The sequence below is a fragment of the Meleagris gallopavo genome, chromosome 7 (assembly GCF_905368555.1).
Source record: "Meleagris gallopavo chromosome 7, MGAL_WU_HG_1.1, whole genome shotgun sequence".
Classification (NCBI taxonomy): Eukaryota; Metazoa; Chordata; class Aves; order Galliformes; family Phasianidae; genus Meleagris; species Meleagris gallopavo.
In genome coordinates this window covers 7,934,916-7,957,471 of record NC_139410.1, presented here as the reverse complement: position 1 = coordinate 7,957,471, position 22,556 = coordinate 7,934,916, and the positions used below count along the sequence as shown (strand labels likewise).

Below are 22,556 nucleotides of genomic sequence, written 5' to 3'. Positions count from 1 at the left end.
CTCAATACTGTTCTGGCAAATGCATGCCAGGGGGCTAACATGATCCATAAAGAAAAAAGAAAAATCAGGCTACCGTAGAGTAAGTTGGGAGCAATCCTCTTTTGGATACATCACTGATTAGAAGATAGAGAGCAGCAGTCGGAATTAGTCCAACACATTCTCTGAAATGTTGCAAAGCAAAGGATTGGTCTGTAAGCACATGCTGGTGATGGTATGGAATTTATTCAGGGTCACAAAGACAAAAACTGATTGTGGAGAAATATTGATGTTATGAGAACACAAAGCTAAATAGGAAGGTAGTGCACAAAATGCAGTGTTGCTGGGTGCAAAATAATGCTTGAAGGCATGAGGGAGGCCTGGCCTGGCGTGGGTGAAAGCTGAATGATTGCTGTTTCTTGTAATTCAGGAGGGGAGCTGGGAGTGTCACATTGTATTTATGGGATGGAAAGCAGGAAGTCAAGTCCTTTTTCTGCAGACAGACACACAGCTCTTGTCCGTAGAGGTTGTCATGTAAGTTAAAAGAATAAATGGGCCTGAAAGGTGATGTGGAACAACGCTGTGGGGGGTGGGAAAGCCCCCTAAGCTGTTACATCTCCAGTGGCTGTTCCCCAGTGACATGGCAGTGTTGCTTTGCCTTTTCATCTCATTAGGGCTGTGGGTTAGGGTTAGGTGCTGTGGCGCTGCTCAGAACCTTGCTCAGGCCTGCCAGGTGCTCTGGGGCCAGCAGATACATCAGCCTTTTTTTTCTGCTTTAAACAATGAGAAGCTGTGAATTTCCATGAGTTCTTTGTGCTAGCACAAGTGTTACAACAGGAATTGTTTGAAGGAGCAGGAAAAGGTTTAGGGCAGATCAGTTCACCACATAACACCTTTTGATCTCCCTTCTAAAACGAAGTCACAGCTTTGCAAGATCTTGTAAAGCTTCGCAAGATCTTCGCAAGGTTTGTTCCCCTATGGTTGGAAACTCTTGGTTCTTTTTCATCATCAGTTTGTTTAATACGAGGAAGCTCTCACATCGTCATAGTTAACACTAACAAACCTCCCCACCTGCACATGTCCGATCCTAGCAGAGAAGGAAGAAACCACAGAGCCACTCATATCAACAGATGTGAGCTCTGATTTAAACAAGTCATTTATTCCCACTGATCTTCAGCAACATCTGCAAGAGTAGTATTTCCATTTAGTGCCGTTCCCTTCACTTCGCAGCACACTCACTTTTCTTAAGCTATGGTTTACATGCACAGAGTGTTAGATAATCCGGGGTAATTAGAAGAAAATTTAGCAAAAGGTTTTGAGAATCCATAATCTAGTGGTAAGATCCAAAATCTTACTGGTTTTGATCTCTTCCAGAGTTTGTTCTCCTATTTTTGATTGCAGGGTCTTGTTTAGAGTGTAAAAAAATCTTTACCCATGCAGGTATACAGCGTGCAGCAAAGTACATTCTTGCAGAGCAGAGACCAAAAAAGTCCATATTCCATGAAATGGAAATGAGAAGAAACTTAATAGTGAGTCTTAGAAGAAAAAAATATGTGAGCAGTGACTTAACCAGAGCTTTAGGAGACATGAGAAGGGAAAGACGGCTCCCTGACTGGGTGAATGCTGAGTGCTGCTGCCGCCTGAATGTGAGGATGAGCTGTGATGAGAGGAGAGCAGAACTCCTTTGTTTCTCTCCGCTTTGCAGTCCCTTGCCCTGTCTGTCACTCTGTTTCCTTGTTCTAATGAAAACCTTTTTTAAGATCCTCCTCTTTTTTTTTTTTTGAAATAGCTGCCTAGCAGTACATAATTTAGTGCACAGTGTGAGTCAGAAGCTCATCGTATGTATTTTTTAACATTTCATATTTATAAGGAGGGAAAAGTTCTTTCATGTTTTGCTCAGAAACATCTTAGACATTCCTCTTAAAACAAAGCCTCCATCAAACTGACCTTCCCTCATCATTTTCTAATAACTGTGCATGCTGTGAAGGCTTTAGAGCCTGCGGCAGGTCCCAGGAGCTGAATTCCCTCTTCCCATGTCCGAAGATCCTCAGCTCTCCTAAGAGTCCATGAAGCAGAATCAGCAGCTCCTCTGGCTTTAATATTACTCTCAAGCAAACAAGCATGCTTATCCACTCCTCATCCAGCAGATGTGGAAGACTTGGTATCTCTGACGCAGTTGAATCTTCCAGTTCGGGAGAGAAAAAGAGAAATATACGCTCTTAGATCAACAAAAGGCAAGAAATGTGCTTCCTCCCTCTGTAAAGTCCTTCCAGATGGTAAGGCTTGATGTGCTGTCCCAGCAACAACTCCTGTGATGGCAGCTACATCAAAGGGCTCATGGATGGGGAAAGCCAAATAGTGTCTCCCTGTAATGAACTTCAGAATTCAGGAATGATGGAAGGGTCAACAGCAGCCGGAGCACCGAACAGCAGCAGCTTTAGAGCCGGAGTGCAGCTCAGCTCAGGGCCACATTAATAAGATTTTCCACTGTGGCAGAGCCTACGCCCCTCTGCTGCAGAGTGCTGATGACTTCAGTGGGACCGTTCAGACACTTCCAGTGTAACATGATGAAGTGCTGCCTTGGATTAGGGCCCGGCGATCTCTTTCTGGGAAGGTGGCTGGGTGTTAAATCCTTATCATGGAGCTGCATGCACGTGGGACAAAGCAGTGCCAAGCTTGGCTCTCTTGATCCAGTCATTCTCCCACTGGGTAGCTGGGCATGGCAGAGACTGGCTTCTATGCTGCAGGCAGAATGCTTTTTCTAAGTGCTTAATTTCTGCAGAAATCATCACTTTAAAACCTGTCTTGCCCTCCTCTCTCCTCTTGGAGTGCTACCAGCACAAGCCTGGTTTCTGCAGACAGTATGGCCTGAACTTAGCAGTGTTTGGCTCGGGCACTGGTGGCTTTGGTGTGCTTTATGGGAAGGCTGGCACAGATGAAGATCTGAGGGTCCTTACGTGAAGCTGTGCACCGGTCTCATATGAGTTCTGCTTTTAGCTATTTGTTTCCTTGGTGCCTTTATGGTGAATAAATGTGACCCTTTGCAAAATTCTGCATTCAAGTGAGGGACCTGGTACTTGGAGGGCAAAGAGGGAGAGGACACCTCTTTCTGTTGCTGTCCTGCAGCATTTTCTTTCAAGACTTAAGACAGATGGATTATATTTGCCCATTCCAGGCTGCATGGCATAGCTGTATCCCTCGAGTTAAGGAAAATGGAACCAGCACAGAGTGGCCCTTCCACAATAGCAGTGAGGCAGCAGAGTTCTACCAACCTCGTCCTTTCCCGAGATACCAAGAACTGAAATTAAATTTGCCGGCACTGAGGCTGTAATTTTCTTTGCAAAAGTCAAACTGGTATTCTCAGTTGCTTAGGTTAGGCATGTCTGCCATCTGCAGACAACATCTTCAGCAGGCGTGCTCGTGACTCCTAGCAGTGTTGTATAGAGCTCAAACCTGTTGTACTTCTGTTCCCATGTTTCTGCCCAAACTTATTAACTCAGGGGAGCCCTGGCACTTTTACTGGCTAACTGCAACTTCAGAACTGTCCTCAGAGCAGCTGGTGCCAGAAAGCATCCCCAGTAATGGGCCTGGAATGATTTCTACTGCCTTCAGCACAGCCACAAAGGAGATGGCTCAGTGTTGTGTGAGGTGACTTGCACCTCCTTGCAACTCAGTAAGCAGGTTGGCTGCCAGACAAAGCAAGTAATCCATTTCTCCCATTCTCCTGTTCCATTGTTTCCATAAATGCTCTCAACGCGGAGCAATATGTGAAAAATAGCTGGTGATCCTTCACATTGAGAAATGTTGCATTTATCCTGTGATGGATAGGAGGACTGTACAGCAGAGCTTTCCTGACATGGGATAGTCCCAGCAGTGTGAATTTCACAAGGGCTGGGGCTGGCAGGAAGAAAACAAGCTCTGCTCTCATCACAGCCTGCAAACAGTCCAGAGTGCTGGGGAAGAGATCCAGGCCCCGTGCTGTTTGTCCCCCCACAGCCTCCAGCTGGATCACAGCAAAAGCTATGCAGGCATCTCAGCATCTGTCTTCGAACCCATCCCATCTTTGTGCAGTCAGTGGGGTGAATGTGGTAAAAGCCAGCGCTCCCTGCTTTTGGTTTCAGTTAGGGCAGGATCTTGTAGCATAACTGCACGGAGAATGCCTGAAGGATGCCGTGCCTTTGGCCTGCTGGCACATCTTCTGGGGGAAACTGTGGAGGATGCTGGTGCTGTCAGATATTCAGCACTGAAGTAAATGTCTGTAATCAGCACTTAGATTCTGAAGATCTGCTGTTAGCTTTGATGGGATGAGAGAAGTTGGTGTCAGCATAACCTTACCCAACTGGCAGGCCTGGGCTAGGTAGGCATTGTTAAAAAGTTCATTATTAAGTACCCCTCTTGTGGTGCTTTAATTAAGAGGATTATTGAATGATTTTGTAAACCTCTTTTTTCATCCGAACTCCAGCAGTTGAGGGGAAATGCTGCTGTGGTGGTAGAAGTGCTGGTAGGAGACACCTGCAAAATATGGTGCTGAATTTCCTCCTCTGTTAATGCACTGACCCTAAAGCATCTCATAAGTATCCTTTGTTGGAACAGCCGTTGGTGTTGTCACCTTTAGGTGATGGCGATCCTAGTCCTGGTGTTGCTGAGATCAGTTCTGCCAATTCCCACATTTAATACATTCAAGTAACTCCATACAAGACATGAGTCTCTGTTTCCTGGCTGTCTTCACTGTTGCTAACCATGGTTCCTGTGTGTCTCACTTAGGTCGACAGTGACACGATCTGGAATGAAGTTCACTCATCTGGTGCTGCTCGCCTGGCTGTGGGCTGCGTCATTGAGCTTGTTTTCAAAGTGGCCACAGGAGAACTGAAGGTTGGTATGACAATAAGCAACACTTTGCTTTGAAAAGGGCTGTGTACGGGAACAGCAGGGCTCAGATCATGACTGTGTTGTGCAGGAGATCCAGCAAGCTTCATTTTAATGGCACCATCTGGCTTTGGTCATAAAAATCTTTGAGGATATCAGCAAGTGAACAGCAGACTCCTGGTGAATGTTCTTACATGCTGATTAAAAGGAAGAAAGAAACCAGAACAGCAAGCAAAATCCCTGTTCCAGTGTTATCTGAGGGTCTTGCTGCTGGCTTCAGCTGGGCCAGTCAGCTCAGTGACCTCATGCAGAATTTATTTTTTTTTCCTGAGTGGAAGGAAATGCTGTACCAGCCAGTTTCCCTAAAATTCATGTGGATATCTTCCCCTCCAGAACAAGGCAGGACATCATCTGCTGCTGTGCAGGAACCATTGAGGACAACTACATAATTGCAAGGCACAATTAGTGCTCCTGGCTGCATGCATCCATCCTTGTGAGATGAACCTTCCTACCTGTCTCATTTCTTCCTTTTCTTATTTTCGTGTGTAGAATGGATTTGCTGTTGTTCGACCTCCAGGTCACCATGCAGAAGAAAGCACACCCATGTAAGTATGCATATGTGCTCTGTGATCTTGCTTCAGTGTTTGTCTGTTGTGTGATCTGCAGCCTGAAAAAGGCTGTTTGTTAGTTTACTGTTGCAGAATTTTTTTGCAAAACGGTGTCATATTCAAAGATTCCCTTGAAGAGGGCAAATTCCTTCTTTGTGCTTTTGGGTGGGTAGTTCTTAGCACAAATTGACATTGCAATCATGCCTTGGAATAACGCTGCTGCTTTTATTTACTCTTGTGAGTTGTTTTAAGATCAATGTTAATGGCTCACACAGTGTGAGGAAGGCAAGAATGCCATTAATAGCAGTATAGCAAGCATAGCTGTGTCCTGAGGTCACAACACTGACTGAGGAAAGAAGCAGAGCAGGAAGACTTCACAAAGCCAAAGTTAAGTCAGGCAGCTGACGTGTTTTAAACAGCAGGGTTTGTATCAGGGTTTTCACCAGATATCCCATGCATTCTTTAGAGTCGCATGCTTGGATTGTGTTGGACTTGTGTACCAGGCTTATTGTGATAAACTTTCATGCGTGGAGTTTCTGTGCTTCAGGATAAAGTTCTGAGCTTCCGTGAGCATATCTCCTCTCTTCCAGCTGATGGCATCTCAGCACTCCAGGCCTTGGTTCTGTCCTTTCTTTGTCCTCCTTGCTTTGTCTTACCTGTCCCCATCTCTTACATGTAAGCACTGGGGATCTGAGGGTCACTCGTGGGCAGCTGGCCCCCAGCAGCATCTCACTGCAGTGGGCTTAGGAAAGCATTTCCTGACAGATCACAAGGCACGTGCTGCTGTGTGGCTATTTTGTGTTTCTCACTGAGCACACATACATCTTCCAGGGAGGAAAGCAGAGTGAAAGCAGAAGAAATTTCTTCCTACTGTGTTTTGTCTCAGATGATAGATGCACTGGGACCAAGGAGACCTGTATTTAACACCTTTCCTTTTCCTCTTTTCTCTTCCTTCTCATCACCTCCAGGGGCTTCTGCTATTTCAACTCCGTGGCAATTGCAGCCAAGCTGCTCCAGCAGAGGCTGAATGTTAGCAAAATCCTCATAGTGGACTGGGTGAGTAAACTCTGTTTGTTACCATCAGGAGAGCAGGTGGAAATTTTTCATGAGATTTTCTTTGGGTTTCATGTGAGGCCAACCCAGGCTCTGTAAGTCAGTGAAAAAATGTTGTCTGTGGTCTGTAAGCCAAAATTTGTTTGGTTGGTACCTTTTAAAAAAGATTTTAGTTCAAAACAAAACAAAACAAAAGAGTCTATAGTTTTTCGAACAGAATTGTAATTAATAAGTAGTTGCCTTCTAAAACAAGCCCATAACACAGTCTCAGGGATAGGTAACTGCAATCTGTGCTGTTTTGATTGGGGTTTTTTTTTTGTAAGCTTTTTGGTCTCAACTGCTAGGATCCATCCCAGCTTTCTTTCTGAAGTGTGAGGACTGGTTTCTGAGAGGAATGGCCTGTCCAGCACAGCTTTACTCTTGGTTTCAGTGTGCTGCTTCTGGGCCAGGCCAGCCTCTGTGCATGTGGGCAGGCAGTCAGAAGTGTTCTCCAGGTTGGATTAGGTCAGTGAAATACTCTGAGAGCTTGCTTGGGATTTTGCTACGGTGACGTATAGATTTAAAAATGTGGCAGATACATTTTATTTATTGATTTAAAAATGTTTTTTCTTGGCCGTGAAGACATCTGAGTCCTTTGGAGTCAGCCAAGAGTTTTGATTAGGTTGCAACAAATCTCCTGTGGGCAAGACCCTCAAGTTAAAATGGATGTATTTGTCTTTTTGCCTTACTGGATGGACATCCTTTTCCTCACTTCCCACCAAGTATTTTTAATGTCAGAAGAAGGAGTGTTTCGCAAACCCATCCTGCTACAGAGTGCGTTTCTGCACCAAGTAGAACTGCAGGAGAGGGTCTTGGCAGCGAGTTTGCGTCCCTTAACATCACTGAGCTAGACCTGACAATTTTGCAGGGTGCTTTTGCCAGTGGTCACCCCGTTGATTGATTAAAGCCTTTCTATGCCCAACATTCCTTAGGATTAGTTACGAATGTGATTCTCTAAACCCAACTAAATTGATCCTGTTCTCAGGTAAGTGCTTGCGATTGTGCTTACTCCCATTTATCTTGTGTGTTAAATGAGAAGTGTAGTCTGAAGCTGGCTGTGCAAAGCTTATTACTCTCGTTTGCAATGAACTGCTTCAGTTAGCTCAGAGAAGCACAGAAAATGAAGCTCAACACCAGAGGAAACCCCTCCGAATCCCAGGTTGATGCTTTTAGTTTCCATTTTGAATGAGACATGAACCTCCCTCATATAATGCAATCTCTGTCCCCAAAGGATGTGCACCATGGGAACGGTACTCAGCAAGCTTTCTACAATGATCCTAATGTTCTTTATATTTCACTACATCGCTATGATGATGGGAACTTCTTTCCAGGCAGTGGTGCTCCTGATGAGGTAAGAGCATGGATCTGCATAGCACCCTCCCACGTCCAGCAGGACCTTCACAGGGTTACAATTCAGGTGCCCCCAAAAATTTTGGGACCGTCTGCCTTGGTTAGGTCTGGAGGGCAGCTTCTGTCACTGCTTCCACCCTTGTGCTTGTTAGTGTCTGATTAGTAGTGCATTGCCCACATTTGTGCGCTTGGTGCGTTCTTGTCCAAGTCCTCACAGCTGCGGGCATCATGGAAACTGGCAGGAGAGCACACACTTTGGCAAACAAGCTGAAAGGAGTGAATACAGTCAGGCTGCCCAGTCCTGATGGGACAACCTGTTCCAGAGCCCTTTGCCAGCTGTCCCAGACAGTGCTTTTGTCTCCAAAGAACAGTACTTTGCGTACTTTTCCTGCCTTCCCTTAATGGATGTAAGATGTGGGTGTGAGGAATAGATTGGTCCATGGCTGTGCCACCAGCACAGTGGTCAGCTTTCCTGGCACAATCCTCAAGCCCATCTGCTCTTTATCCTGCCCAGCAGACACCAGTGCTAATCTCCAGCTGCCATCAGTGCTGTTGGGCCAAGTCCACCAGTTCTTGGTGGTTTCTCAGACACTGCTGCAGAAGGACTGGGATGCAGCCCTTTCTTCTCCAGGCAGATGCTACTACATACATCACATCCTTCCTCATCCTCCAGGCTGAAATGTAGCATGCTGCAAATAGGAGGCGTAGAAACAATCACAGTTTGAAGTATGTAGTCGATAAAACCTTCCCTGGCTTTAAGGTACAATATGTTCATTTGAGCTGTAGTTTTGTCGTAAATTTAAATTGAAAATGGGTCATGCCTAAGGAATGTTCCACTATCATCCTTCATGTGTGATTTATCAGAGTTAAATTCTATCAAATATGTAGTTCTGTGTTCTCTGAGGCATTTTAGATTACATCTTAAAACTCCTAGAATTTGTTCCCTGCCCATTTTATGTTTTCCCATCCAGCAAGCATTCTAAAGAAACTGAAATGTAGTGAGATAGTCCTTCATGAGTCTGCTTGTGCACTACTATATAGTGAATACACAGCAGCTCTTTGCAGCAGGCACTTAATTTCTGCCTCAGAATGCACAAATCTCTGAGACCTACTTCTTGCAGCTTTATCTAGCTGAACTATCTGGCTGTGTATTGTATAACATCATTAATTTTTAGGTTTCTTTCACATGCCAAGACCTAAACAAAACCATGGTGCTTAAGAGAGCAGAGCCCTGTGCTGAGCTGGCAGCAGCACTGCAAGGGGACATTTGCAAGGTCCCCTCCAATGAAGGCACCGAGCACAGGCTTTTAGGATTCCAGATGAAGGGAAGCATGACCTTGCTTCTTGGCAGATGGGTTACTAGAAGGCTGTGGCTTACTTTTAACTTCTCACCTTCCCCCATTATTTGGAGTGGATAGAAGGAGAGGCACATTTGCAGTAGGGGCAAGGATGGGGATGCAGCTGCATTTAGCATTCGTGTCCCTCTAGCAGTGGAAATGTCTCTGAATCATATTTTCCCCCAGCAGAGGGGGAACTCGCTCTGATTAAAATTGTGTTGTTTTATTCCCTAGTTAAAACTACAATAAGACACAACAGTGTACTTCTAGATAAAACTGAAAACAAATTAAGGAAAGAAACTACATGTAATGCATGTCCTACAAGAGGAAAAGGATCCACTTAATGATGAGGTGTTTTTTAGGCTAGCAGCCTGCCTGCAGCTCCCACAAGCATCAGAGCATTTGTGAGCATGGAGGAGCTCTGTTTTCATCCTTGCTTTGGGGACTGTGTCACTCTAGAAGGAAAAATTAACCTAGCTAGCACCCAGCTATTGGATCAAAATCCATATTCAGCTGGAAGAATCATGATACAGCAGAAAGGTGTTGCCAGAGTTTGCTGTTTCTACATGTATAATTAAGAGAACCGTTTACCATTTTCAGGTTGGCACAGGAGCAGGAGTTGGGTTCAATGTTAACATGGCCTTCACTGGAGGCCTTGATCCACCGATGGGAGACACAGAATACTTAACTGCTTTCAGGTAATATTGACGTTTTCCTCTTACAATTATATTTTTCATCTAAATTGGGTTTCTTTGTGCAGTCATGAACTTAATCATGAGTTAAGTAGTTCTGGATTTTCATCTAGTTGCAGTGCCACGTGGAATAAAGCTGAATTAAGCAAAGAGGATATTTCTGGCCACAAGAAGTGGGTCTGTGACATTAGGGGATTTACGTACTCACTGCTTAGCACTGACTGATGTATTATATTATATAAAGTCTACTGATATGAGTGAGCTCTTCTGTTGTTGGTTAAAAATCTTTAGCATGAGTGCTTCTGTGCATATACACTTGGATTGGGAAGGGAATCCCAAATGATTTTCATGAGTTACCATGAATTGGAACTTCAGGGTGCAGCTGTCCCAAGGCTTAAGGCATCATTACTGTGATATACATGATGGTGCATGACTTCTAGGCATGCTGGAATGCATTGTCTCCCTTACTTGAGCTCTGCTTGTGACTACCACCCTACGTCACTTCTGAGGGTTCCTAGCAAAGGGAAGTGGGCCTTCTACCAAATAAGTGTTATGCTCACTGATAGAGGGTGAATGGAGGTAAGCAAAGCTGTGGGGTTAAATTAATGTGTTGCTGAGATGTCTTCCTTGATGAGCAGTAAGAGCAGTGCCAAATGTAAATCACGATGTTGGGTTGTACGAGCATATTCAAGTGTGCTCCAGAAAACTGGCATTGTTTGAGTCTGCAAATGGAGAAGGGCATGGAGCTGTTTGTTGATCTAGTTGTTTGTGTCCCAGTGCTCTTACTGTCATGCTCTCATGATACCTGGGGATAGCAAGGAATTGTTTATCTGACCCTTATTTTCCTCCTCATGTCAGTATCATTAGAAGAGGTGTGTGAAGCAAAACATGCATTGAACATCTTGCTGATCCGGGCAGCTATGGGGCAAAACGCTTTGATGGGGTGATTGTACAACACTGGTGTTTTGGGGCCTTGCTGAAAGCCTGGGGTGTGATGCATTTGCTTCCCAGACCCACAGAGAATGGGAAAAGGAAGGTATTAAGATGAACTATGGAAGCAGTGGAATAACACAATAAAATGATAGTTTTTCTGGGTGGAGAGGTAAGCAGAACAGTAATGAATAGAGTCCTGTGTGAGACTACATTTTCTTTTCTGATACTCTTTCCAGGAGAAGGAATATAATTCCCTGACCTGTGGATACATGGGCTTCGTTTTTTCTTGAGACTGTCCTGTTCAGCCCCTGTCCCCCCATATGCCTCGTGCCTCCCTACCTTGCATCTTTTTTAACAATTACCAGTTGAAGTGATTTTCTGTCCTCAGACCAGATTTAGTGCACTTCTGGCAAACACCCGGCATAAATTCAGGGGGACACATGATTGCCAAAATATGAGATGCAAATTTCTGGCAGTAGCCAGATGGAATATTGCCTTCCTGGGATAGCAGTGCATGTGTGAAATCTGGGAGTGTTATTTCTGTCCTTTGCTGTGCCTGTATTCATATTGCGTTATATTGAGCAAAAAGAGCTTTTACCCTCCAGCATGCCATTAAAAAGCCTTCAAAGAATGTATACAATTTAAAATAACATCTAGTCAAATAACTCTCATTTGTCTTGATGTTTTATTCCTGGTACAGGAAAGCAGCACTTTCCTCCAAAGTGGAAGTCTGTTTATCCCAGCAGTCAACAAGACTGATATCTGCATTATAAAGAGAACCTGTAGCTGGCAACTGAGTGACATACTTGCTATTAAATATTAATTGAGTTTCAAGGCTCCTGGAAAATTGTTCAGAGCAGTCTGCAGCACAAGATCTTTGCCAGCCATTCCTTAATAGACGCTGGTGTCTTTTTGCCCAGAGACTGCAGCTACGTGAGAAGCAGATTTTGTACCTAATCCCAGCCCTTATTTTGGGTTCTGGGAAGCGAAGTGCTTTGTGACTCATCCTCATAGGTAGCACCTCCCGTAGCCTGCCTCATATGCACACCTTCAGTCAATAAGTTAAATTGGAAGCTTTTTTAATCCTCTGCCAAGATTGGTCATGATAATACATTATCAAGTGACCTTTTCAAATCTTAACCAGCTTCTTTAAAAAACATTTTTTTCCTGAATCTTTCTATTGATTTTAATGTAAAATAATGCTTTGAAGTTTGCAATTTATAGTCCCCTGAGAGTTAGAAAGTGAAGGGAATGGGTCATATATCCTTTTTTTCTTCTTTTCTTGCGCTAGCCCCTTGAGACAATGCATGCCTTCAAGGCAGCACCTTGTTATTCCACCCCATCGAATGCCACGTTGCATTTGCTGGGGATCAAACCTAAGATGAAGAAAAGATAAGAAAATTGGCCATAATGAACTCCAGAAGCAGCAGGCATTTTCACCATGAACTTGGAAACTCACAGTGGAGAACTGAGCTTTAATTCAAACCAGTCCAAATGCCAAACTGTGAGGCTTTGATGTCTGCAGAGGAATCAGTGGAAATCCTTTGAGCTAGGCAAAGATACCGATATACTTTTTCTCCATTTTTTTTAAGCCTTAACCCTTCACATGCTTGCCCACTTTTAGGGAGGAAAGCCATCTTTCTATGTAAAAACATTAAGAAAAAGCCAGTGTCACGCTTTCCATTTATTCTTCTGTTTTGGGATAAGCTGGTGTATGAATTGAATAAAAGCATGCTCTCTAATGAAATAATAACTGAGATAATCGTCTTCGCAAATTATTCTTCCGATGAATAAATAACTCCCAATGAAATTTATCACTGAAGCGGAGAGCAGCCGTGCCTTGCATTTTGCTGCATGTTGTCTTCAGAGCTGAGTTCCCAAATCAGCACTGCAGAAGATCGGGGTGAAATCCCAGCTGCTGTGCATGGGGGGAAGAGGTGTGGGGTACCTGAGTCGCCCATGGAAGGGACTGGGGAGTTTGCTGTGAGCTTGGCACTCCTCCACGCTGTCCTAACTGCAGCCCTCGGTAGCATTACGTTATAATTTAGCTGACCATATACTGCGCAAATGTTCCACGGCTGAAGTCACCACCAAAGTATGTGGGCAATACCGATTTCACAGATTATGCAGAAATGTATTAAAGTCTAACGCGTAAAATGCAGGGCATATAATTTAAAAAGTCCCTAACTCATCAAAACGTTATTGGTATTCATTCCTGTTATTCCGTAGTTATAGAAACAAACGGTTGTAAAACTCTTTATTTTTTTATTTTATTTTTTTACTGGAGTCTTTTGTTCCCTGACTTGTTGTACAAGAAACAGTGGTTGCTCCTATGAATTCCCGTGGCATTTTCAAAGGCTGTATAAAAGCATAGCGTGCAGACCCTACTGGGAGAGCTGCTGAAGCAACATGAAGGCTGTGCCTGGCTCCTTATTGCACAAGAACAGCAGTTACTAGTGAGATTAATTCGTGTTACATGCAGGAGTTTTCCTCTAAACATGATGTAAAATACCTTTCCCTGATGATTCTAGAAAATTGTCTTTTCATCTTAATTTTACCTACTCTGACACTGGTCTCTCACACAATTATAATTCTGTGTGGGGCTTGGTTTCACGTTGGTTTTATTTCAGACACCCAGAGCAAAAGCAAAACCAGGGCTGCGAGGTCCCTCCTTCTGCCTTTAGCAAGTCTGGGAGCTGAGTTGGTGGGATGGAGGGGTTCTATCTATAAAACATCCCAGAAGCAACGAATTGGAAGGGGGAACCTGTTGCTGTTTTGCCTCAAATTGTTGTTTCTGTCTTGTAGATTTCATGCTCTCTGATGCCTGTTTCGTCCCCAGCAGCGCTTGAGCAGGGGGTGGCACCTGGTGTTGTATGGCCAGCAGTGGGAAGAGAGCATTGGAGAAATTCTCTGTAGAACTGTTTAATTTGCCTGTTATTTATTAAGCATTTGACTGGTGAATTGGCCAGTAGTAGACTAAGCATTATTCAGTCTTATGGCAAATGATGGAAAATTTTTTTCCCCCCGAAGTGTTTGCAGAACATTATAAGCAGTTTTTGCTGTTTGCAGCCATTGGTATTAGTTAATGCACAGCCATGCAGCTTAGCCACATTCAAAGCCTAATGAAAGGATTTAATTTACATTAAACAAGCAAAACAGTCTTCCAAAATGTAGGAAATTCAAATGTTTGACCCTCGTACTTTAAAACAGATTGGTGTGGCTTGAAGGGAAGATTCAGTGTTATGAACTGTTTCATTCTTTTGTGAATGGCTTTGCAGCCACCTTAGCTAAAAGACCCAGTTCTGGAGAAAACTGCTCACTTTGCTTACCTTGCTTACCTTGATAGTAACTCCAATCTGTGGATTTCTTTTATAGTATGGTCCTCAGGACAGAACAATAGGCTTGTTTGAAGTTCAGTAGCTGTTTTCTCTTGGGGACTTGGCTTTACTGTGATGCATCTGAGCAAAAAGGGCATTTTCTTCCGCAGTGTGGCTGTTTCTAACTATCACCAATGCGATTTACTTCCAAACAGCAAGCACTGCTTTTTCTCTCCTGAAATCTCTGCAGATTTCAGGCACTGTCTGTGTGGTGCCTGTGCTGCTAGACAGCATCTGACCTGCTCACAGCCGAGCACCATGCCCTGCATCTCCCTCAGCTGCACTGGGTATAGAGAGCTGTGCCACAGCCAACAAGATGCCATCACCTCGCAGCACAGAGCTGGCTGGGTGCTGACAGCCCATGCAGCTCCACAGCTCGGGTTTGGGTTTAGGCTTTGGGTTGGGTTTGCTCCACCAATGGCGTTATGGCAGCTGGGATTGTAGCATCTCTCACGGCATTGTAGCTTTGGAAGAAATCTGATGATTTTAGCAGTTCTGCTATGGTTATAAATTAAATAGTTCAGCAGTACTTCAAAGCTCAGGGAAAAAAAAAGAAAAAAAAAGCCCTTTGCCACGTGCACTTGCTACAAAAGTGCTGCTTTAGTCCTTTGTCAGGGAGGTGGTTTCCACTTAAGATGTCTGTGGGTTTCACTAAGCATGCTTTGTCGACTGTAAAGCCATCAGCAGAAAAATGCACTATTTTGTCTTCCTTACATAATAATCTCCCTGAGGACAGAAGTTGAGTTGAGCCATTGGAGGAAAAAAATAAAATTCCTCTTTCAGTCTCTGTCAGAATTAAAAACTTTCTCAGCACAGAGAGGGTGAATGCTGCCCAAAAAGCTCTGCAACTTTTAACCACCAGCAGAGAATTGTTTTATTTTTGTAGATTGCATAGATTTCTGTGTTTCTGTGCATGGAGAGTGGCAACCAGGAAGATGACAAAAATGAAAGCTTGAAGGGTTTTTTTGGACTGCACATTGCCTCAGCACATCTACCAGACCTGGGATGGTACATGGTATGCTGGGTACCAGTGTCCCTGCCCACACCAGGGCTCTGCTCTGCATTGGAGATGACTTGCTGGGTTTGACTAACACGGCAAGTAGCTCATTGCATGGGAGATGCAAGTGCTCTGTTAAAACTGTGTTCTGCAGAGGGTGAAATGGCGTGAGCTCAGATTGGTGTTGGGGCAAATAGAACCTCGTTTTCAGAGTATTCTGTAAAGGCTGTCATCAGTAAAGGTGCAGTTGTGCTTACAGAGATGTGTTCTGGTATATAAGTCTGTGTTTCGGAATGCTAACCTTGTCAGAAAAGATTGTGTGTGTGTCTCTCATGTTTATTCAGAAGCTCTGTTGCTTTGATGTTTTTCACTGCTGTAATTTCAGTTCTGCTGCATTTGTGCTGGAGCTATTAGGTGAAGAAGCAATTCTTGCTCTCTGCAGAACTTTTCCTTTTTGCTTAGTAGGCATCTTGATGTGGGAATTGGGATGTTAGCAACCTCACGTGGATTTTGAACAGAAATTTTGTACATTGAAGAGAGACACCAGAGTGAAAATGCATTTTGCTGAGAAGCCACAGAGCTGGACCTCTTGTCTCATTGAAGTACTGGTCCTAATAGGCAGTAGTTTGCAGATGCTAAGCAATTCTGTCTCGTTTTAGAGAACAAAATATCAGAGGATGGGGAACTGGAGTTAGGTGGAATAATTTGCACGTTAGAGCTTCTTTTGTCCCTTGCAGTTGTGCAGTGCCTGTGATAACTGTTCAGTGCTGCCTGCTGTCTTTTTGTTCCTTGTTGGGCTGGTTGAGCAGCAAGTTCGTAGCCCCAAGCCTTGCAGTGCCCTCCACAGCTGCATGAGGCAGCAGGCAGAGCAGTGCTCGCATGCATCTTGAGGTCCCAACCTTTCATTGTGAGCAATGAGAAGTGCAGCATCTAAGAAAAAGGAAAAACTATTGTGGAAAAGCAACATAAGGCTTTCTAAGGGACTTGTTCAGGATCAGTTAAATATTCCTTCATTTGTAACATGTCTGCCATGTTTCAATTCTGTTGCAGGACGGTCGTAATGCCCATTGCCAATGAATTTGCCCCAGATGTTGTGCTGGTGTCATCTGGTTTTGATGCGGTAGAAGGCCATCCTACGCCTCTGGGAGGATATAATCTCTCTGCAAAATGTAAGTTGTGGATTAGAAAACAGCAAATACTGAAATTGGTGTGAATTTTTGTTGTCCTGGGGATTAACGTGCAAGGGTTGCTCTGAAAGTAATGCCTCCTATTTTTATGATGTTGGCCCAGGATGTCAGTGTCGGGTGTTGGTATGGCAGTAGAAGTCAAACCTTCTCAGCAGTATTCCATTACACTCTGTTGCTGTATGACAGATGGTAGCAGAGGGGCACTGTGACAGACTGGTGTCTGACACGGAAGTGTGGGTGAAGCAAATGTGTGTCATTGAATTCCTCTATGCAGAAAAAATGGCACCATTGACATTCACTGACATTTACTGAATATTAATGGAAACCAAACAGTGGATGTGAGGCTTTGGGTGGTGACTGTGACGTGAGAGACAGGCCATGTTCTGGATGGCCATGCACAGCTGCCATGAAGTGAGGAGCATCTCAATCAGGTCATCCATGCAAATCAACAAACAGTGGTGACTGTTGAAAGAGTGTTTCATAGCTGAGAATTTGCTATGTCAAATAGTGTTGTTGTGCTCTTTGTATCTGTTGTAGTTTCCATGGAAATAAATAGGAGGCATTACTTTCAGGATGACCTATGTATAATATTTCCAGGTTTTAGCCTGTGAGGATGTAGGTTCAAACCTTCCATTTCAGTGGCAAACTTTTTGGATTTTCTGTTGCATTTTCATTTGATTTGTTACTATTTTAGTCTGCCAGAAGACTGCTGCTGAATTTGAAAAAACTATAGTTGTTTTAATGCAAAATTGCAGAAGGGAGGCAGTGTCAGATGTAAAGAGGTAATTCCCTGCTCTGAGTGCTAGAAGGAATCCATTTCTTTCTCCAGAGTCCTTTACGAAATTTTTTTTACAAATATTTTTTCTTTATCCTTGTAACAATTAAATCGGCCCATTTTGCTGCATGTCTTCATGTTTTGCATGACGTAGGAGATGCACTCAGCTCTGGGCTGGCCTTTTTCTGCAGTTCTAGGTTTATCTGGTGTCATATTATTTCGATCAACCAAGTTTTTCTTGCAAAAACAGAAGGATATTCTTTAAGAGTTTGTTTCAGTCGGGAAACTTACTCTGCACAGTGAACTTCAGATCTTCGTAAGGTAGCTGAGCCTATAAACTTTATACAAGAATAAAGTGGAATAGATTTACAAGAGAAGTTATTTAAGATATCCAGAAACACTTTGTAATGAAAAGGTCTTGTTTACCTGCGTGTTGCATTTCCCATGCTTTGCTATTCTCTCAAAACATGAGGCTGGGTACCACATTACGGGCTCAGCCATGAATCTTTTATCTCGCTGTTAATTTGCTGATTTGCAAAGGCACTCATAGGAGTTATAAGACACTGCAAAACAAAAGCAGGGAGCATGCATGAAGGGTAGAAATGTGCTGGGTTCTCTTTCGTTTGGATTTTTTTTTATTTTTGAGGGGGAGGGTTGGTTTGAGGACATGTTTTTTTTTAATCCTCACAGCTTGGTTCTGTTTTGTTTAAAGGGCAGAAATGTATTGTGTGTCATATGATCAAAGTCCCGGTGCCTCAGGAATTTTTACAGCATATTATATACGGGAAGAAACGTCTGTCAAAGACCGGTTGTCAAATATCTCTGGGGCTCCTCAGTGCTGAGATCAGAACCGAGAGCACCGGCAGCAATTTCACCAGTTCCCCTTGCCCTCCTCCCCTCATGCCTTCTGCACAACTTCTCTGACTTTGCCTTTTCCTTCTCTCACACAGCAGGGCGAAGGCAGCCTCCTTCCATCCTCCTCCTCCCCTTCCCTGCCTGGCCTCTGCCACCACCCCTAGCCTGGGGCCTGTTGGAGGGCTGCTGGGGGGCTGAGTTGCCCCCTCAGTGCCTGGGATAACCTCCAGTGAGATGCTTGCTGCGGCCCAGGGGTTGTGGATCTATCCCGCACCGCTCCAGCAGGGAAGCGTGGCTGGAATTCTGAAACGAGCGTATGAAAATCAAACCTGGCTTATATTATGCGTTTAGTCCGCTCAGATCCCTTGTGGTTTTTTAATATGATGTAATTCCTTTTTATAACTCTTTGATCCTTCGCCAGGAGCCTGATTCCAGCAACAACCTCTGCCCTTCTCTCGCATTTCCTCTTTTCCCCTCACAGGCTTTGGGTACCTGACGAAGCAGCTGATGGGCCTGGCCGGAGGCCGCGTCGTCCTGGCCCTCGAAGGAGGCCACGACCTGACTGCCATTTGCGATGCCTCAGAAGCATGTGTTTCTGCTTTGCTGGGAAACGAGGTACAGAGAAACGAAAAATCCTGCCATGGCCTCCTGGTGGCACGTGCTTGGGGGCACGTTCCATGTGCCACAGCCTCTGCCCCCTCATCCTGCCAAATTTCCAGTTGTGGCGTCAAATGTTGGCTTCTTGTTCTCCAGAACAGGGAATGTGCCACACCTTTATCCAAGTAGTTTGCACTGTGCTCCTAAGAAAGTCACTGATTAGTTTTTATTTACTTCTGAAGTTATTGTCCACACCTTCCCCTCTCCTTGCAGTCCTCCTGCCAGTATATCTGCTTCGTTGTGCAGCGTGCTTGATGCTGCTTTCTTTTCTATTTTTTCCTCAACATTTCATTTCCTACCTTCTGCTCATTGCTATTTTGAAAGAACTCTTAAAGAAGTTGGCTGGAAAAGCCAGGGTGTTTGATTGCAAGATAAGAAGAAGGCAGAGAAGTACACAAAGGAAGTCTAGTTTCTGGTTTCTGGAAATGTTGGGATATTTTCCTACGGAGGCAGATTCTTTGGCTTCTCTGCCTTTTCTTTCTGTGGTAGGATTAAAGAAAAAGTGATTCAGACTTTTCTCAGCCCTCCCCTTGATGCAACCAGGCTTTAGCATCTACTGTAGCTGGCACCATTTCTTCCAGCGTGACTGATAATTGAAAGGTTCCCAGTGGTGGCATTTGACGTGTTTTGGGCTCAAGGTGTTCAGGCTCATCCACTACAGAAATACTGCAGCAAGTACAGCAATCAGCTGCCAACAGTAAAATCTCAGATTGGGAACCTTGTGCATTTGCTGTGTCTCTACCTCCGCATATACTTCTGTTCAAGAAGCATATTTATAATTTGTGAGTTAGGAGTTTGAACAAATTATTTGTTTTGGTCTGGCCTCTTCTTTTTTTTTTTGTACACGTGTTCTTCGCAGGGAGGACAACCACAGTCATCCTAATGGCTGAGTCTCGGACTGGTACAGATAGACTGCAAAAGTGCCTTGCATTGATTTTCTACCTAGGAAAATTGTACTCTTCGCAGAGAAGCACAGACTTACTCAGCTGGAGCCATGGACACAGTCCCTATTTGTTACTTGCTGCACTTGTCCTGGTGTGTTTGGCACTCTGGACCTGCTCAAAGCGATTGTTGAGGGTTGATGACATACATAACAGCAGCACAAGGCTTCTCCTTTGGCTGTGTATACTTAAGAAGTTCAGCTTTGTGTTGGAGGATCCATTCAGACTTGAAGTTGGAGGTGGCTTGGCTAGTGTGTTTGAATTTTTTTTAGGTTGCCTTTTTAGTTTGCCTTCAGTACCCCGTGCTATTGAGAAGTTTCAAAAGGCTGCAATAAATGGACACAAAGAGGCTGCTGAAGTGACTTCAGAACAGACCTCTGAAGGCATTGGTCTCTTCTGCAAAGCAGGAGACCTTCCTGCCTGTTGGTGAAGAGAGGAGGTTCTTCTCAAAACTTTCACCTGCCGTGGAGAGAACAGCCAAGGCTCCCTTTGCTGAAGAAGCCCGAGTGCAGGAGCTGATGGAAGCCCTGTAGTCAGCATCTGAAGGTGCAGTAAGTAGCACAGAGAAGAGAAACCAAGCAGAATTTCAGCTGTCAGTCTGCCTGTGGTGGGAGCTGACTGCAGGGACTGATGGTGAGCCCTGGGCAGGCTTGCTGTGACTCAGTTCAGGTCAGTGATGAGTGGCCTTTCTCTGGTCTGGGAAGCTGGAGCAGGGAGGTACAGATTGCCTGTGTTCCCTGACTGCCAGCCTTTAGAAGGAGTGCTTTGTCTCTCAGTATCCAAACTCTTTGTGAAGGATGACAGTGCCTGAGGAAACCTCACCAACCAGTCTAATACATCAGCAGTGAAACAGCTGGGATTCATAAAAAGCATCTGCTTCAGTCATCCAGCATCCCATCTCCAACCATCCAGAGAGTATCCATTCCTTGCGCTTGGCCAGACAGCTCTGATAAGACATTCAACATAGGTAACCTGTCCAGCACACCAACCCGTGGGACAGACGAAAACTCAGGAGTCAGCAAGCAGAGGAAGAGCAGAGTTGATGTAACAGCACTTATGTCTCTTCATCTGGCAGCGATGGCACTGTTGTCAGCACGGATGACCCCATCAGCTCCACACAAATGAGGACACAGCCAGCTCTAATGGCAGGATGCACTTTGAAGGAGAGACTGAGGAAATAACATGTGAAAGATGTCATTCCTCTCACATAATGTAGCACTGTGGTGCAGGCGGGTGGCTGCAATGTGGGGTGAGGATCTGCGTGCAATAAAGGAGTGCTTGATCCGAGCCACAAATGTGTTTGGGAGTGCGTAGCTCTGGGAGATCTTAGCATTCATGATAGCTTGGCTGTTGTCAGCTGGCTGAGTGTTTCCATTTAGCAGGGTGAATATTGATCCTTAAAGGTAAAAAAAAAAAAAAAAATCTTTGTTTTTTTAATCACTGCATCGGGACATCTTAAAGCGCTTTTAAATATTTAAAGATGGAGCTATTCTCACTTTTCCTAGGTGGGCTGTAAGGCTGCACAGATATCATGATAATGTTCTCTTACCCGCACATCAAAAAGCAGGAAACACTCGTTTTATCAAGGTCTTTTATAAAGCCTTTTTAATGCAAGAAACTTGGAGGGAACTGCTGTTGCTTTGTCCTGCGGCCCTTTGATGGGGTTTGATATACAGTGTGCTAGGCAGCTCTGCATGCGTGCACGTGGACAGCCAGCTGCGGCCGGCGACGGGTGCGGGGAAGTGTGCTTGCTGCAGAGAGCTGGTTGTGTTACGTGAGGAAATGGTAGGAAATGAGGGGAGCAGTGCCAGTCCACACAGCGTCTGCCTTCACCGGCAGAGATCAAAACTCCCGCTTTGGAAAAGCGTTATGCAGAGGCAGTTCCCAACTGCCCAGGAAATTAAAGCGGAGCTTGAGCTTTGCAGCAGATTATTTTAATGTGAAATGAGTTAGAGCTGTGCGGGGTGGCTTGAGAATGTTTGAGTTGCTTTGGTTACAAATTCAGTTGTTCAATACTGGCATGATTGCAGCTGAATGCAGAGAAGATCACGTAGAGATGAGTATGCCGGTTAGGAAGCGGTGCCAGCACTGTGCCCCAAGCTGTGCCTGTGCAGTGGGAGCTGCTGGTGGCAGGGACAGAGCCAGAGCTACAAGTTGTGCTCAGCAGCACTCACAGCACTGCGAAGACTGTGCCATTTTTCATGCACGAGCAAGAGAGATGTGTCCAGTGTCAGACTCTGGATGTCCTGAATGAACAGGGAGGTGATAATAAGCAGTTGTTTAAAAACGTTGCCTAATCCCCAGAGGTATTTTCTTCCTTTCCCAAGTGAGCGATGAGTGAGGCTGTTGTCTGTGAGTGTTGGTTTCAGGAGGAGTACTGCACGGTGGAAATGATTCATCTGTGAAATAGCACACGGCTAAGCTGCCTGGTGTTGTGTGCTTTATGTCAGCATTAACCGAAAGGCACTGGGAAGCTCTTACTAAAGACTTGTCCAGGAATAGCGTTCGCCTTCACTTAATGTCATACAGAAGCTAGCCTTGCCAGAATTATTTTTAGAGTAAAGAATTTATTAGAAGTGCAATCCTTAATTATTAAATCTAGAGCAGAGCAGTTTCGAGTCCTGATGGAGCACCTATCAAATGGCTGCCATCTGGTCGCGAGAGCAGATCTCTTGGCTGGAGCTTGTCTTGGCTTTGGTCAGAAGTTGCAGTTAAACTTTGCCACAGTTTTTATTAACTATTAAACTGTGACTGCTTCTTTGTTGAGGAGGACCCTCGGATGAGCACTGGTGCATATTTTCAGACACAGTCAACAGCTGCAAGCATTTCTTGTTTTGGATACTCGGCTTTGTGATGAGTGTGTGTTCTTTGTGGAGAACCAGGGGAGAAAAAAAAAGAAAGGGAAAAAAAAAG

General features: G+C 44.6%; 1 protein-coding gene across 13 annotated transcripts in view; it reads left to right on the top strand.

The window, feature by feature from the left end:
* Positions 1-22,556, top strand: part of HDAC4 (histone deacetylase 4) — a 215,392-nt gene that overhangs the window by 188,250 nt on the left and 4,586 nt on the right. For all 13 annotated transcript variants that reach the window (XM_085228645.1, XM_085228642.1, XM_085228643.1 and 10 more), the window contains 7 exons: positions 4,741-4,848; positions 5,392-5,447; positions 6,419-6,506; positions 7,774-7,893; positions 9,830-9,927; positions 16,279-16,397; positions 18,527-18,660. In XM_085228645.1, coding sequence (XP_085084771.1) covers positions 4,741-4,848; positions 5,392-5,447; positions 6,419-6,506; positions 7,774-7,893; positions 9,830-9,927; positions 16,279-16,397; positions 18,527-18,660 — 723 coding nt within the window. The remainder of the gene's footprint in view (positions 1-4,740; positions 4,849-5,391; positions 5,448-6,418; positions 6,507-7,773; positions 7,894-9,829; positions 9,928-16,278; positions 16,398-18,526; positions 18,661-22,556) is intronic.